At 41.9% G+C, this 17542-nt stretch overlaps 1 protein-coding gene across 1 annotated transcript in view; it reads right to left on the bottom strand.

Moving 5' to 3' along the window:
- Window positions 1–1713: 1713 nt before the first annotated feature.
- The window catches only part of LOC116301712 (protein DOP1A), a 28392-nt gene continuing 12563 nt past the window's right edge, over window positions 1714–17542 (bottom strand). The window contains exons 6-23 of the mRNA XM_089037836.1: window positions 16526–17379; window positions 15317–15555; window positions 14678–14830; window positions 14227–14342; window positions 13669–13719; window positions 12742–12905; window positions 12020–12172; window positions 11212–11553; window positions 10645–10805; window positions 9374–10044; window positions 7925–8354; window positions 7476–7673; window positions 6715–7020; window positions 6187–6542; window positions 5359–5629; window positions 4402–4530; window positions 3309–3679; window positions 1714–3044 (exon numbers count right to left, since the gene is read on the bottom strand). Of these exons, the coding sequence (XP_088893962.1) occupies window positions 2723–3044; window positions 3309–3679; window positions 4402–4530; window positions 5359–5629; window positions 6187–6542; window positions 6715–7020; window positions 7476–7673; window positions 7925–8354; window positions 9374–10044; window positions 10645–10805; window positions 11212–11553; window positions 12020–12172; window positions 12742–12905; window positions 13669–13719; window positions 14227–14342; window positions 14678–14830; window positions 15317–15555; window positions 16526–17379 (5287 nt within the window). The 3' untranslated portion in view covers window positions 1714–2722. The remainder of the gene's footprint in view (window positions 3045–3308; window positions 3680–4401; window positions 4531–5358; window positions 5630–6186; window positions 6543–6714; window positions 7021–7475; window positions 7674–7924; window positions 8355–9373; window positions 10045–10644; window positions 10806–11211; window positions 11554–12019; window positions 12173–12741; window positions 12906–13668; window positions 13720–14226; window positions 14343–14677; window positions 14831–15316; window positions 15556–16525; window positions 17380–17542) is intronic.

Below are 17542 nucleotides of genomic sequence, written 5' to 3'. Positions count from 1 at the left end.
GGCATTGTGGGTCTCGTTAATTTGAAAAAGTAAACATACAGCAATTAACTCTCTACATGTAGTTAGTATATTGTTTCAGATGGAATACACTAAAAATAGAATAAGTCCCCGCGCACAAATAAGTACCTAATTCTCCCCCGTCCTCGTTTCTGTTCAGAGCTATCTTGACTAATATATTATGCCTCTTCGAGAAAAAGGGCGCGGTAATATATAGAAACTAAAAATATTTTCCGGGCATTTAATCCGTATCCCTGCAGTCTGTAATCAGGAGGAATTCTCCTAAGTACCACAAACAAAGTCGTTTAACATGCAGCAACTCGTTTCTTATTTGCAGCACCTCGTCTAACATGGAGCAACTCGTCTAACATGCAGCAACTCGTCTAACATGCAGCAACTCGTTTAACATGCAGCAACTCGTCTAACATGCAGCAACTCGTCTAACATGCAGCAACTCGTCTAACATGCAGCAACTCGTCTAACATGCAGCAACTCGTCTAACATGCAGCAACTCGTTTAACATGCAGCAACTCGTCTAACATGCAGCAACTCGTCTAACATGCAGCAACTCGTTTAACATGCAGCAACTCGTCTAACATGCAGCAACTCGTCTAACATGCAGCAACTCGTCTAACATGCAGCAACTCGTCTAACATGCAGCAACTCGTTTAACATGCAGCAACTCGTCTAACATGCAGCAACTCGTCTAACATGCAGCAACTCGTCTAACATGCAGCAACTCGTCTAACATGCAGCAACTCGTCTAACATGCAGCAACTCGTTTAACATGCAGCAACTCGTCTAACATGCAGCAACTCGTCTAACATGCAGCAACTCGTTTAACATGCAGCAACTCGTCTAACATGCAGCAACTCGTCTAACATGCAGCAACTCGTCTAACATGCAGCAACTCGTCTAACATGCAGCAACTCGTTTAACATGCAGCAACTCGTCTAACATGCAGCAACTCGTCTAACATGCAGCAACTCGTCTAACGTGCAGCAACTCGTCTAACATGCAGCAACTCGTCTAACATGCAGCAAATCGTTTCTTATTTGTAGCAACTTGTCTAACATGCAGTAACTCGTTTAACATGCAGCAACTTGTCTAACATGCAGCAACTCGTCTAACATGCAGCAACTCGTCTAACATGCAGCAACTCGTCTAACATGCAGCATTTCGTTTAACATGCAGCAACTCGTTTAACATACAGCAACTCGTCTAACATGCAGCAACTCGTCTAACATGAAGCAACTCGTGTAACATGCAGCAACTCGTCTAACATGCAGCAACTCGTTTAACATGCAGCAACTCGTCTAACATGCAGCAACTCGTCTAACATGCAGCAACTCGTCTAACATGCAGCAACTCGTCTAACATGCAGCAACTCGTCTAACATGCAGCAAATCGTTTCTTATTTGTAGCAACTTGTCTAACATGCAGTAACTCGTTTAACATGCAGCAACTTGTCTAACATGCAGCAACTCGTCTAACATGCAGCAACTCGTCTAACATGCAGCAACTCGTCTAACATGCAGCATTTCGTTTAACATGCAGCAACTCGTCTAACATGCAGCAACTCGTCTAACATGCAGCATCTCGTCTAACATGCAGCAACTCGTCTAACATGCAGCAAATCGTTTCTTATTTGTAGCAACTCGTTTCTTATTTGCAGCAACCTGTCTAAAATGCAGCAACTCGTGTTTACTATCGTGATACAATTTTAACATCTTTATTTCTACTAGTCGACTTGAAGTCGTTTCGCTTTTTTACAAAGTCCCTCACGAGAATTTTCTAAGGACATTTTTGAGTCAAAGTTTCATCGATGACCAGTTTCCTAACTTTATTCTTGCTTTCTTTTCTTTCAATTGTTAAACGACATATTGTTTTGATGAAATAGGAATCCCTAAATGTCTAATAGAATAATCTTCAGATTCCGTTTAAATTGAAAAATTATTTACCAAATTTTCGATCTATAAAGTATAACATTATTCCTACAAATTCATAATTATAATTCCTAATAATAATAATTATTATTATTATCAATAAGTAATGATAATTCATAATTATTATCGTTAATTATCAGTATAACTTTAGACTTGAATATAGAGTTTCTCGAGCTGTGATTGGCTGAGAAAAAAGTTTTCCAGTTTACCAAAGTTTTCCAGATCGGAAGTAATACTAAAACGCTTTTTTATATGAATTTCGACTTCACCCTGATATTCAAGTCTAAAATTATACTAAAACTTATTCACCTCAGGCTCAGTGATTATAGCGATATTTACCTCAGTCATATCAAGAAATTGCTCTATAAAACGGGTGTCGTTTCGGCTCAACCATTTTCTATGTTCATATATGGAAACAACTTAAAATATTTTTGGAGTTTGAGGTATGTTTGTATCGCAAAAAGACAATTTTTTCGTGGTAAATTGTATCCAAACTTACAGAAATTCGAGTGAAAACACATTTCTACGTCGGCCATTTTTCTTTTGTCCAAGAAAAGACTGGAGAAGAGACACAGGGTGACCGTTGTTTGATAGGCTGTTTACCACAGGAAGCCCGCGAAAACGACACTGATTGTTTGATATGTACTATTATCATTAATAATTATTAACAAGTATTGATAATAATTGATTATCATCGTTAATTACTAATAATTATCAATGAATAAATAATTATCAATTATAAGGAATTATCATAATAGTTATAATTCCCCATCATTATATTAGTCCGCAATAAGCGATTCCAGGAAATCTCTCTCTACTATACGCTCAAATAGACCAACCCCTTGCGATCCTTTTTTGGACTTGGAATCTTCAAAATCAAGCCTATCAGAGGGCTTGGGTTTCGACAGACATTTCAGAAACGGTAGAAGCTGGTCCAACGATTTTATCTGGTACATCGTGAGCAAAGGTCGTCCTGGTACTCGAGGGGGTTCTGAGATATCTTCAGGACGTCTGTATCGCTTTTTCAAGAGCTTCCAGATTCGTGAGATGTGGGGCTTGAATAGTGTTATTCTCTCGGTTTTATTCTCGCTGCTTTTATTGCTGGGGGAAAAAAACGATTTAAATTAGAAATAAATATAATATGCACTCAACAAAATTACTCAATTCTGATTGGACAAGAGGAGTACAATTAAATCCCAAATTGTACTCTGTAGAGTCCCAATTAAGTTGCTCAATTTTGTTGATTACAATTCGGAATTTATAGAATAATTGCCCAAAGGCTGCAACAAAACGTATTTCAAATCATTTCGTATGCCATTTGCACCTATTGAGACACTTTACAAAATACTAGGAAGTTGTTCTTACCTTCTGGTTACCATAGCAGCGCTGTAGTTCGACTCCCCGCCTTCAAACGCCCACCTGTACATCTGAAACTGTGGCAGCTTCTCGCTCGGTAACGACAGCGTCAGATCAAGCAGTTTACAAGCAGCTAAGTAAAGGTTAAGCCATTTTTCTTGGCTGCAATTCACATAGCCATTAGCTCCTAAGAGTGCCTCTGAAATCAGCAGTCGTTGGTTATGGGGCTTGTCGTCAGAGGATAGGTCACTCTCGAGTTGAAGTAGCACATGGACTAATTCTGAGATTATGACTGGCCAGAGTGACGTCAGATGTTGTGGTGACATGCGCAGAAGAAGTACTCTGATGGCTAGGAAGACTTGTTCGTGAAGGACTGGGGCCTAGGGCCAAAAATCAAACATGAATAGACCATTTTCGAATTCGTACAACACCGCTGCGTTGAAAGTGCATTCTGGTCTAGCTTGGGTACAATCATCACCATATATAGCACGATGAACAAAAAAAAACGTGTTTGTACCCAAGCTAGACCACAATGCACTGCTATCTCAGTCAAAGTCAAACAAGGTGCATTCTGGTCTAGCTTGGGTACAAACAGCACTATATATAGCACGATGAACAAAAGAAATCGTGCTTGTACCCAAGCTAGACCACAATGCATTGCTATCTCAGTTAAAGTCAAACAAGGTGCATTCTGGTCTAGCTTGGGTAAAATAATTATCTTGGTCATAAGGCATGGTGAATAAAAGAAGGTCGTACCCCATTTTCGTTCCCAGCCAGCTGATTGGAGAAAAATGTTAGCCAATCACAGTCGCGAAAATTTGCAAAACTGAGTTGTCACTCACCAAAATGAAAGAAAGTAACGCTGCTAATACGCGCTTGATAACAATGACACAATGATTTATGAGCTATATATTCTCGTTGACCAACTTTCGCAGGTTTTATGACACCTCAGTCATTTGCAGTGACGTCATTTTTGAGTCACTCTTTCATATCAGCTGGCTCGAGCCTGCGCTATTGCCAGCCAGCGGAAGGCAAACGCACAGAAATAGCTGGCTATCAATACACATCAAATTTTTCTCCTTAACTTCATTCAATTATTTACCAGAGGTAGTCTCAGACATTCTGCAAGCCGTTCCTGTATTTCAGGCAGGGAGTTCTGATATTGGTCGACCTCAGAACAAAAAATTACGAAGGCTAATTTCTTCAGAAGGTGAGCTCGTTGTTCCATTTCCTAAAAGAATCCAAGTTAGAAAATATATGAGCAAAATAAGAATCAAGACTCTATTTTGATGGCCTTGAATGTCAGAGTAATCTTGCGTTAAAATGGACAATACCTTGACTATGACAAACGTTCATGGGCAAAAGACCTTATAGTCAGATTTTTAAAGATTTTGCAGGATGAAAGTACAACATACTAGAAGTAAAATAAGCAAATCAAAACAAATGGATATCACCATTTTTGTTTAGCCTTTAGAATGTGTGGAAGTTCACCTTCCTTAAGGGAAAAAAGCGCGAACGTAAAGCTGTCAAAAATAAGCCATATTTAACTGAAAACAATAAATTGATCGTCCCCAATTTTCATAGAACTTTTCACAGAAAATAACCAAGTAATAAAGGCTTTGCACCATCACGTGACGGCAGCCATGTTAGATGGCAGAAACAATACAATATTTTACATGAGAAAGGCCCTTTGCAGCTCAGTAATCACGTGCTGATTAATTCACTGAGAGCAAATGAATGAACATCTTGATTCCCATGGGTGAAATATACTGGTGAGCAAGGAAACTTTCTACAACCTGTTTCGAGAGATCGTAATAAAACTGCATTTCGTGACACACTGGTTACACATCGTTTCATTCAGTTCATTACAAGTAGCTAAAAAGATTTGCCAATTAAAATTTTAAAAAAATTTTGCTCTCCAGTACAGACTCGTGACCGTTAACCGCAAAGGGCCTATTCCCGAAAGCAAAGGGATTTCATTGTTCTGTCATCTAACCACAGGCAGCCCAAGCTGTATTATGGGCGCCGGCACGTGATGGTGCAAAACCTGTATACAAACCTGTTCTCTGTTGGCGAAGATATTAATAGACGCGCTCTGACTAAACCCAGCTACACGAGCCATCAGATCCTTGAATGACGTAGTGTCTTGCGTCATCAAGTTGTCGATAATCGTTCGCCAACTTCCGATGCACGAGATATCCATCTGGAAGAAAATCGGGTCCATGACTTGCTCCATGACGTCCTTTTTCCATGCGCGGCGCATGTACTGGTAACCGCTGAGAGATGCCACCACTGCACAGCAGGCACGGAAATTTGGAACATTCGATGGACTGAGAAGAAAAAAAAACTCCATGAGAAAATTATTATTTTTTTTTTAGCTTAACCATCTTTTTTTTCTCTCCCTCCCCTCTGTAATTTTTTTCATCTGGTACAGAATTCGTCCTGATTTGCATAAGGTTGACCTTGAAATATCTCGGCCAAATTACATTTAATGTTAAAATTTTTAATCTAAAAAAGAAGCATTAATCTAGACATTTTTAAAGTAATATATTCTTCGTTTGCAAGAGACGTCATAGCCGCCATGTTGGAAGAATTTGACAAAAGATTTTTCAATGAATTCTTTTGTTATATATTCAACATGGCGGACATCGCTTTTGTTATTGTGCTCTCTTGGGATTGATTGCAAATCAAGAATAATATTCGCGTGAGATCTGTATGAGGTTTAAAACAGCTCGCTTGCTGCTCGCTGTTTTTCAATCCTCATACAGATCTCCCGCTCATATTGTATATATTACATAACGCAGTGTATAGTGATCTGCCAGTGCTTGCGCGACACTGCTACTTAATACTAGGTAAGTAATAACATACTGTGTATGAACATTTGTACCTGTGGTGTTTGAGGTATGGCGTGACATTATACATAACAGTCGTCAAAAGACTTGTCACGCGATCTTTTTCCTCACTACCAAACACCATATCAAGTAACGGAGCCAAGACCTCAGACATCACGGTAAGAGCCTGTGTACTATAATGACTGCTTGTACTACTCAGACTGCTGGATAAGGGCAACGGCTCCAATGCGGGCTCAGAATCGGATACTTCGGATTCGGTGAATTGGTCGACTGGTTCCGATGTGGTATCGATTTGTGGAATGACAGCGACGTTTCGTCGGAACCATGCCGCGTTCTCAAGAGACGAGCCGGCCACAGTGTTACATGCTTCGATTAAACGCTGGGTAATGTCCTAATGATAATAATAATGATAATATTTCACTCTCTTGACATTCCTGTGATACTGAGGATTTTTCTTATTTCATTGGGCTACCTGAGTATTTGGCGGGAATTTTCGCGCCAAAACGCGTGTGCTCTTTTTTTAAATACTGTTTAAGGCTTTATTCTACACTCTCCTTACTTACTTGTAACTCTTTCTTCGCCTTCTTGTCTTCCTGTAGCGATAACCGCTGTACATAAGACTGGAGTATGACCAACAAAAGAAACAAAGCCTGAGGCTGATTAAGTTGTAAACCTTCCTTCATCAACGAAATCAAAGCAGGTCGTGCATTGACGAGCTGGTTGTGGGATGATTTTTGCATGTAGTGGTAGAAGAACTGAAGAATGTGCACCTCAAGTCCGCTTTGGGTTGCTGTGCTCTTGTCTTTACTGGTTACGACTTGGCGGACGATTTGTTTAACTGTTTCTATGGTGTTATCAAATGACAAGGCCTACGAGACATAATAAAGTCATCACTAACCAAACTCAACTTTCACTAAGGATGGATGGACGGACGGACGGACGGACGGACGGACGGACGGACGGATGGATGAATGGATGGTTGGAGAGAGGGAGGGATGGATGGAGGGAGGGATGGATGGAGGGAGGGATGGAGGGAGGGATGGATGGAGGGAGGGAGGGATGGATGGATGGATGGAGGGATGGATGGATGGATGGACGGATCGATGGATGAATGGATAGATGGATGGAGGGATGGATGGATGGATGGATGGATAGATGGATGGATGGATGGATGGATGGACGGATCGATGGATGAATGGATAGATGGATGGAGGGATGGATGGAGGGATGGTAAGAGGGAGGGAGGGGCGGACGGACGGACGGACAGACGGCACAGTCAATATAAACACACGCTCCATGACTGGACAGGGTTGGTTTTTCTTACCTTCAGCGCGTAGACGATATCCACGATAGCGACCTGCTCCTCTGTGGCACGTGTCACAACCGGTCCAACCGGTTTACTGGACGACTGTCGGCTGCGCTTGCCTCGTTGATGCCAAACATCAGCCAGAGAAGCCAGGAATATGATGGTATGATTCATAGCGATGGGGGTGAGAAGCTGTAGGACTTGTAGACGAACAGACTAAAGAATAACAATTTTAGTGTTAACAACAGGCCATGTTGAAATAGACCCCTTGTATGTGACGTCAAAGAAGCTCAATTTGGAGGACAAAACAAAAGAATTTCAATCTCATGAGAATTGAAAACCTATTGTTTTGCCCTCGAAATTGAGCTGCATTCCGACATGCGTTCATTAAAACCAGCGGTATGCAGCTGAGATAGAGGAGTATGCGCAAAAGCCGCTCTGTAAAATTCTGGCGTCGAAATACAAACCTTTGGCGAACCAATCAGATATAAGTATGACTCAGTTGGTAGTCGCTGATTGGTGGAATCGTGAGCCTCGGAATCCCAAGTACTCCATACAGATACCAAAGCTGTTAATACCGAGGGAAGGATACTCAACAGTCCTTCACGTGCCTCGAGATACGGTTTTGGACCCTCGGTATTTGGTACCTGATTAACCGTCGAGGACTGAGCCGAGAATGCGTGAAGAAGATTCGCAAAGATCTGACCACTGTTCGATGAATGGCTGGCTTCGGATGTAACGTTTGAGCCCGTAGTGGCGGGAAAAGGTGCGGTGCGCGGTTTCAGGGAGAGACCTGGTGATGTTGGCATGGTGTCGACCAAACAGAAGTGGCAGATGGTACTAAGATGTTCGAGCAGGGAAAGAACGTAGTCTGGTGGGAGAGAAGCTTCAGAAGATCTGAAAAATAAAGCAGTTTGGGTCTTCTATACCTTTGCTTTCTTTGTAACTTTTTATAGTCCATGGACCAAGACCCCCCAAGATGGGGTGTTTATGGTACGACTCATAGGCCCCTTCCACACGTATCCGGAAATTTTTGTATCCGCAAATTTGTTTTTGCGGATACGAAAATGTTCGCGTCCACACGCAGCGTATTCGAATCGTTTTCGAATCGTTTTCGCTGTCCACACGTATCCGGAAATTTCATGATCCGCCCTGATGCACGCTAGTGCCTAGTCCCTTTGACGGATAGTTTTTGTTATTGAGCATGCGCAAAATCGTGTTTACGTCAGCGTACTCGAAAATTTGCGGATACGACCGTCCACACGTATCCGTATTCGGAACGTATTCGAAAATTTCCACTCTAGAGACCGTTTTCGAAAATTTCCGGATACGGATACAAAAATGTCCGGACACGTGAGGACGGGGCCATAGAGACAAAGGTTATCATAACTTTTTGGAATCCATTAACCCTATACTCTTCAATGAGATGTGATAGCCATGCTGAACAGTAAGCTTTTAATTCTATTTTCTGTGCTTTAATTTGTGTTTTAATTCCCTTATTTTTGTCTAGTTTTTGTCCTATAATCTATACTTTCCCTTACATTTGATAACTAATATCTTAAAGACCTTCATTATCACACTACCTGACCTATAGCTGACTATTTAACTCCTCAATACCTCAGGATCCGCTTTTGTCGTGCACAAATAAGAGTGCACGCCATATACCGTGAAACAACTATTAGCCATGTATCACTTAAATACTTTAGTTATCAACTATTTAGGTGTAAAATACACTAGGAATTCACTCAGGCATAAATCAAACAAAGACTCGTAAAGGTATTTGCTTTTGTTCCAAATTCCTGCACTAGTAATGTATCTATTATTTTTTTATCAAATAGCAGCAAAATAGCTGCAATTAGACGATACGTCCTTGGTTTTGTTTCATGGATATATGGCGTGCCTCTAAACTGACTTACTTGTCATTTGATAAAGTATCATCCGTCTTGTTCACGTTCAAAGGGACGTAAAGATTAGTCTGCTTCTGCAACATTCGTCCAACCTGTTCCACAACGACCACGACCCACGACCCAAGAGCGTTCCTCATATGCGGTAAACACGCGATAACAAACCGAAGCCACTCGTGATGTAAATCATAATCATCGTTTTGAAGACCGTGCAAGACAGCGGTCAAGAGCATGTTCTGAAATGCAAGACTTTTGCCTGGGATGTAACGAAATACTGCACCTTGTAGTAGTGGCTCGTTCTCTGTCTTAGACGGGGACTGAGGACTCAAACCAGCCTGTAATAAGTCAACTACTCCAGTATCGGAACAATCAATATTGTCTTCTAATACAAATATCGCTTGCAAAAGATGAAGAAGCTTCACTTGGAAAGCTCGTAACTGGCACTGCTTGGCTTGCTTAGAAATACGTGACGGTAACCCCTCGCTGTTCGCACGGACGGATGGCGTCCTTAGCCCGGTTCGTTCGTAGAGAGTAGATAGAAGACAATGAAGAAGAGCCTTTTGGACTTTGCAGCGGGTGAAGAGGTCGTTGATGAAAGCACCCATTCCGAGTGCATTTTCGCGAACCACTTCAACTAGTTGCCATATGATTGATGTCAATACATCTGCGCTCGTCATCTGAACCTGAAATCAGTACAAATGATACATTCGCTTTAATCCCAACAGTTTCTTTGGTCTCTCTCTTGATTCAAGGATTTATATCCGGGTTCTCTGGCTTTTCGCCCTCCGTCAAACCTGACCGGATAAACTCCTATCTCATAATATCAGGTACAATAACTCATATTGAGACTACAAATATTGACCAAGGGAAGAGACTGACGCAGTCCAAAACTGAGTTTAACAGAATGATCCATCAACGGTTCATCCTGGCCCTTATAGTTGACAAAGTCAACATTAAAAACTGCGCACGGCCAAAAATGGATTATGCCAGAGCAGTGCCAGAGCCCTCGCTTTTCGCCGCAGGTTAGAAGAAACGGAGGCTCTGGATACGAGATTGCCGGAAAACCCAATGGCATGGGTGCTGTTATGAGCAACCATTAAACAAAGAAATGATACTCTAGGGGATTTTGGCCCCTTTTGTTTTTGGCGTAATGTTTTCCCATTACAGACCAGATGTCGTTCCCTAGAGTATTATTATACTAATGACACATGGTCCGAAATGGGAAAACATTAGGCCCAAGGTAAATGGGTCTATTGTTTGAATAATAAAAGCTCTTTCTGTACCTGGGTATTACCATCGACGTCTACATCATCCAGTTTAAGGGTCGCAGGATATTCACTTCGAATGAAGTAAAGCGCGACTGAGATGAGGATTTCCAGGTATTTGCTGGTGTTTGGTCTGAGGTAGAGTGTTCCAGCAAACAGACGTGAAGCTTGTTGCTTTCCTGGGACAAATAAAACAGTGGAGAATAGGATTATGAAGAAATGAGCAGGTAGATATGATAACAATTCTAAAGAATTCAAAAGGCGAATGGATGTATAAAAAAAAGGAATAAAGCAGTGAAAGATGAAAAATACATAGTAAAAGAAGAAAGAAATACTGAATGAATGAACAAATGAAAGAGATGGAGGGAGGGAGGGAGGGAGGGATGGAGGGAGGGATGGATGGATGGATGGACAACGGACGGATGTATGGCATGGGATGAGATGGGATGGGATGGGATGGAATAGGATGGGGTGGAATGGAATGAGGTTGGATGGGATGAAATGGGATGGGTTGGGATGAAATGGAATGATTGATGGAATTAGATGAGACGAGATGTAATGTACGTATACTACCTCAATACTCACCAGTAGACGATACAGGTGTATCATACAACGGTCCATAAAACCCTTTCCCTAGCAACGACCTCCGATGTCTCGCCAGTAACTCTTTAATCTTATCCTGATGCGGGGTATTAGAAGCACTGACACTACAAGATGCTGCAGCACAAACAAACTGATGCGGAGCGCTCCGTATTATGGACAACAACGTATTAAACGCGTAAAGCGTGAGCCTGCTGTCATAGATCAATCTGTACAGCAGTTTGTGTTGATCTAGTGGATGGATCATGGGCTTGACCTGACTTGATTGCAGCTTGTGACGAGTATTCTTTTCGCTGTTTTGCCTAGAGGGTCCTTTGGATCCTTTTCCTTCAAAGTAAAAAAAAAATTGTGTCACGTGATGGCCGCCATGTTGAAGGGCAAATAAAGGACTTTTAAGTTTTATTTTTCCATCGTAAAACTTTTCCGAAATTGACCTATTTCTTAATGACGTCACATCAAAACAATCTATTGTTTAAACGCAAAGGATCATGGTCGTTGGAGGGGGTCAAATCAATCAATCCACGAAGAGAAGTAGAATAGCCAGCAAACGCTCAGAATATTTTTTAGTACATATTAACACATATTATCTGAAAACCAGGCCATTTTAGATTAAACTGTTTCGCTAGGAGCAAATTTTGTTGAATTTTCTATTGGATTTGGCGATTCTATCCCCCACATAAACAAGCAGTGGCGTCCTAGTGAAATAGGGCAATTGGAAATGAGGGAATGACTCCGTAATCAAGGAACACAGTGGTATTTTGTGTATTTGAAAAAAAAATATTTTCTCACTTACTCAAGACTGATCGTTTCCTGTTGCTTCTGATCTCTTCCTCCTCGTTCTCACTATCTGATGTTCGTTCAATCTCACTCCCACTAATACCCAGGCTTCGAGAGTCATCTATTGGGGAGTAGCTCCTGTCGACTTCAAATTTTCTTAACGAATCGTCTGTAAAGAACAAGATAAACGAGATAGGACGAGGATGAGGACGAGGACAAGGAAAACAAGGACAAAGGACAAGGAAGAGGAAGAGGGAGGAAGAGGAAGAGCAAGAGGAAGAGCAAGAGCAAGAGCAAGAGCAAGAGCAAGAGCAAGAGCAAGAGCAAGAGCAAGAGCAAGAGCAAGAGCAAGAGCAAGAGCAAGAGCAAGAGGAAGAGGAAGAGCAAGAGCAAGAGCAAGAGCAAGAGCAAGAGCAAGAGCAAGAGCAAGAGCAAGAGCACGAGCAAGAGCAAGAGCAAGAGCAAGAGCAAGAGCAAGAGCAAGAGGAAGAGCAAGAGCAAGAGCAAGAGCAAGAGCAAGAGCAAGAGCAAGAGCAAGAGCAAGAGGACGAGGAAGAGGACGTGGAAAACAAGGACAAGGTAAATAAAAACGAGGGCAATGAAAACAAGGACGAGGACGAGGACGTATTTTACAACTTTTATTGGGTATCAATCAGGAAGGAAAATTACAGAACCAACATGCTACCCAAAGCGGAAAGTGCGAACGGGCCTCAAGGTTAAGGACCCACTGTAACTTACCTTTCATCATGTCCTTATTTTTAGCTTTTCTCCTTAAGTCTAACGCGTGGTGTATTGATAAGCGAGTTGTTGCTGGATGAAGGAGTAAGACCAATAGAGGATCGACAAGGCGGCCAAGATCACCATGCTGGAGCGCATGCGCGAGCCACTGCTTGGTAAGAACCCTAGAAAAAGATAATAACCCTTTAAACCTAGTTCTGCTCTGCGAGTCATTTTTGGGGTATCAAAACTGTTGGGAAGTTTCAATTGACCTCCTCGGCTTGGGTGTAATGTTGTCCCATTTCAGACTACGTGTCATTCTCTTGAGAATTGAAGATCCTTTGTTTGAGTTGTATCCATATTCATGTGTCTTCTCATGCGCAACCGAGCGCAACCGTTAAACAAAGGAAGGATACTCTAGGGAATGACACGTGGTCTGAAATAGGACAAAATTACGCCCGAGCCGAGGTCTATATACCACTTTACCTTTTGCGTTATGTTTGACTATTTCAGACCACGTGTCATTCTTTTGATAATAAGACTCTTTGTTCGAGTTTTATCCATATTCATGCGTCTTTTCATACATAACCATTAAACAAAGTAATGATGCTCTAGGGAATGACACATGTTCTGAAAAGGGTAAACATTACGCCCTAGGTGAAGAGGTGAATCCGTTGATTAATGAGAGTCTTTAAATCTCATTTATATCTGCTCCAAATGGTGGTGAAACACTGATAACCACGTGCTGTCAACCAAACGAATTCTAATGACAAAACTGTACATTTGTACGACAATTCAACGACAGTGTCCAAATTTTTGGGTGACCATAACAGCAAGTACACCACGTACAATCTATGGGGAAATCGGTGAATTGGAGACCAATTTTATATAATATTATGACTAAGCTGAATGGGTTTATCGATGAAGGCTTTATTGACGAAGACATACCTTATCTCAGGATCATCACTTTCGAGGCTGTCCAACATTATAAACAAGGCTCTGTGAAAATGTTTAACAAAAAAGGTAAATAAATCGTCTAGATTTACATTTCCATTAAATGACATGGGAGTAATATTGTCCCATTTCAGACCACATGTCATTCTCTCGAGAATAAGATTTTCTGTTTAAGTTGTGTCCATATTCACGTGTCTTCTCATGCACAACCATTAAACAAAGATATTATACTCTAGGGAATAACACGTGATCTGATACACGTGGACAATATCTTAATAGCCCACTTCCGAGATATGCTTCGCTTGTCACGCACAAAGGTTTCAGTATGAGGCTACGTGCTAAATGCTTAGTCATTCGTGACAGGCGGTAAGAATAAATTTAATTTAGCACGTAGCCTCATACTGAAACCTTTGTGCATGACAAGCGAAGGATATCTCGGAAGTGGGCTATTCCACTGGCAAAACTGCTGCAACGGTGATTGGCTCGCTATTGTCTGAGGGGGAACCTTGAATGACCGCACGATCTAAATCAACACGCTGCGTTTGTTCTTACCTGTCTAAAGGTCGAACATCGCCAAGCCTCGACGTTCGGCCAGAGTCTTGGATAACTACATTTCGGGCTGCGTGCCAGAATACTGCAAACTTCCAGTGGCCATCTAAACGGCTTTCCTATACACAAATCGTTCAATACAGAGCTTCAAACTTTTTTTACCTCGGCCTGAGAAAAGAGCCGTGTTTTCGGAGGTGGGGGTGGGGGGCAGGGGGAGGGAGGGGGACGACGAAAGGAAGGCTTTTTGTTATACTTATTTGTCAAGACACGATTACATACATCAGTGCTGGCAATCAGTATTGCTGACGGTGAGAGTAAAATCTCTCGAAACATGTTCCAATCAAACGGTATGAAGTACCGGTTGAATAGCGTCTTCCATCCCTGTATTGCATGCTTTATAAATGCACACAGCCCGCAAGGGCGTTTTCTATTTCTTTATGAGTATTATGGTTACCTGTACGCGGTCAATCAGTGAGTTAGTAATGACATTCTCACACAGAGATGGTCGCGGTGTTAAACTGTGAAGCTGGAGGAACAGTTCGACGATACGTTGATGATAGCGTGACGAGTTCTGCTTCAATCTGCTCCACAAACTCTCCGCAATAACCTATGGGATAAAAGAATGAAAATCAGAAGAGAGGAGTGAAGAGCAGAGCAGAGGAGAAAAAAGGAAAGGAGATAAGAGGACAGCACAGCACAGCACATCACAGTGGATCACAGCACAGTATAGCAGCTCACAGCACAGCACATCACAGTGGATCAAAGTACAGCATAGAAGATCACAACACAGCATAGAAGATCACAGCACAGCACAGCACAGCACAGCACAGCACAGCACAGCACAGCACAGGACAGCAGAACACAGCACAGGATAGCAGATCACAGCACAGCACAGCAGATCACAGCACAGCAGATCACAGCACAGCAGATCACAGCACAGCACGGCACGGCACAGCACGGCACGGCACAGCACGGCACAGCACGGCACAGCACAGCACAGAAGAGGGAAAGAAGGGGTAAGGAAAGGAAATAGGGTCGAGGAGAAGAGACAAGAGTATAGCACAATCACCATCATAATGTTCATATTACTTACATTATAAACACAAGACTTTTCTATACTGTTCAGGTTCACATGCGATATCATAGGTATGACCACAACTACAACCGTCGTCTTAGGTCTCTCTTCTCCAGATATAGGACTGACTGACATTGTTAAGTTCAGTAGATCTAACAAGGTACCCACGGCTGAGCTCTGGATATCAAAATCACTGACTCTAAAACAGCACACGATGAGAGCTTGGAGCCATTCTGGTAATTGGGAGTCAGTTTTGCCTAACGTTTCAAAATTGGAGGAAAAAAATTGGTTAGAATTCCATGAAGCTGGAACGAACAAAACGTTGAAATAAAGAGATTAGAGAGTTAGATTTAGATTTACCTTTTTTTCTCCCCGCAAACGGCAAACGTAACCACGTTTTCATAGTTTTCGTGTATTTTACTTTACCTTTTACAAACCTTCTCACCAAGCGCAAATACTCTTTTGTTTTTCTACTACTTGGACTTTTTTGCGATTCTTTTTCAGTAATTTAAAAGAATTTTTTACTGGCCAACTGACGTTTCACGTTTGCCGTGAACGTAAATCTAAAACTCTCTATTAACTACAATAAGGCTCCAACGCGCAGACAGACTTAGGTGAGTGAATGTATGAATAAATTAATTTCAGGGAATGGACATGGATAAATTGGTGAGTAAATGATTGGTTGGTTTTGTAAGTAAGTTGGTAGTTGGCAAGGGAATGGCTGGATGATTGGTTGGGTGGGTGCATGGATAAGTGTGTGACCGAATGGTTGGGTGCATTGATGGTTGGGTGGGTAAGTGCGTTGGTAGTTGGGTGGATTGGGAGATGAGTAGAGTAAGTGGGCAAGGGAATGAGTTAATGGATGGTTGGATGGTTAAGTGGCTGGGTGTGAGGGTAAACAAGTGGCGCTCACATTCATAGAACCCTTGGACCCAATCCTTCCCCAATAGACCGATCGTTATTTACGTTTTTTTCCTCATTAGCATAACAAAAATTTCAAGCTACAACCAAACCGACTCCAGAAATCGAAAGAGAATGTCTTAGTTCGTAACTACTGAAAATTTGAGAGTAATATGTCTAATATTTTGGGAGTAAAATTGTTTTGAAAGCGGTATAATTTACAACGAAATGTATAGTCGTGTGGCAAGACTTGCCACTCAACTACACATTTCTTTGTACAGCATTTATAGTGTTTTCTAAAAAACGTTTTACACAAACACCGCTCACCATCAGCTTGGTCCTCTGCCACCAAATCATTAGTACAATACACAGGAAAACACGACAACTCCACCAACAATCTACAGGCTGCTGCAAACGCTTCTGCACACAGCAAAGAACTCTCCTGCTCCCATGGCAAACGCTTATTCAATCGTTTCTCTTCCTCGTCTTTATCCAAGTCAGAGCTTTCCTTTTTCTCCTTCGTCGCTAATTCCCGATTGTCTGAGCACTTATCTAAGCCCAAAAGCTCATCTAGAACATATCCTGAATTTGATAAAATCGTTCGTTGAAATTCTGCCACATTTTTTGAGGGCAAGATGATTCTGTTGTTGACAAACTCATAGAAGAAGGACTGAAAATAGTCAATGCAAGATTGTATGACCGAAGGTTGAAAAGAGCGATTTGGAGAACCTGGTGTTGAAGCTTGATCATCGAATGGCCCTTTATTTATACCGCTTTCCACTCGTATAACGCGCTCTTCTTTCGTCACGCAATCTTGAGTGACGTCAATAGATTCTTGGCATTCCATCCATTCCTCGTAATCATCCTTATCAACCTCTTCTTTTTCGCTATTATTTTTATTTTCTTCCGACCTTTCTTTCTTCAGTGCTTTTTGTTCTGCTTTTAAGATATCTTTGACATCAATGGTTTCATCATCTTCATCTGTTTCGGTTGATTCGCTCTCATCATAGGACCGCTCATCACCGGCGCCACTGGCTCCGGTCTCTAACCGTTTCCTAAGGTCTACCACACTCCACCCGTCTTCTGCTGTGGAGATCCTCGCCACATGAACCAGCTGTCCTTCGGAAGTTTCCCGCGTAGGGGAGCTACCTGTTTCGGTTGAAGAGCTAAACGACTCGTCCCTAAAAATTGAATCGTATATTGAATCGTCAGTCTTAGACACAGACGAAGAGTCACTTGACGATGTGAGCTGTTTGTATGTGTTGCATGGTGGATGAGACTCATATCGGTTGCTATGGTTACTATGCTTGCTTTGGTAACCGTGGTTACCGTTGTTACCATGGT

The sequence above is a fragment of the Actinia tenebrosa genome, unplaced genomic scaffold (genome assembly GCF_029948245.1).
Source record: "Actinia tenebrosa isolate PJP-AT-01 unplaced genomic scaffold, QUT_ActTen_1.0 PGA_scaffold5__44_contigs__length_20552954, whole genome shotgun sequence".
Classification (NCBI taxonomy): Eukaryota; Metazoa; Cnidaria; class Anthozoa; order Actiniaria; family Actiniidae; genus Actinia; species Actinia tenebrosa.
Note: the sequence above shows the minus strand (reverse complement) of the source record. Positions and strands in the feature narration are given on the sequence as shown.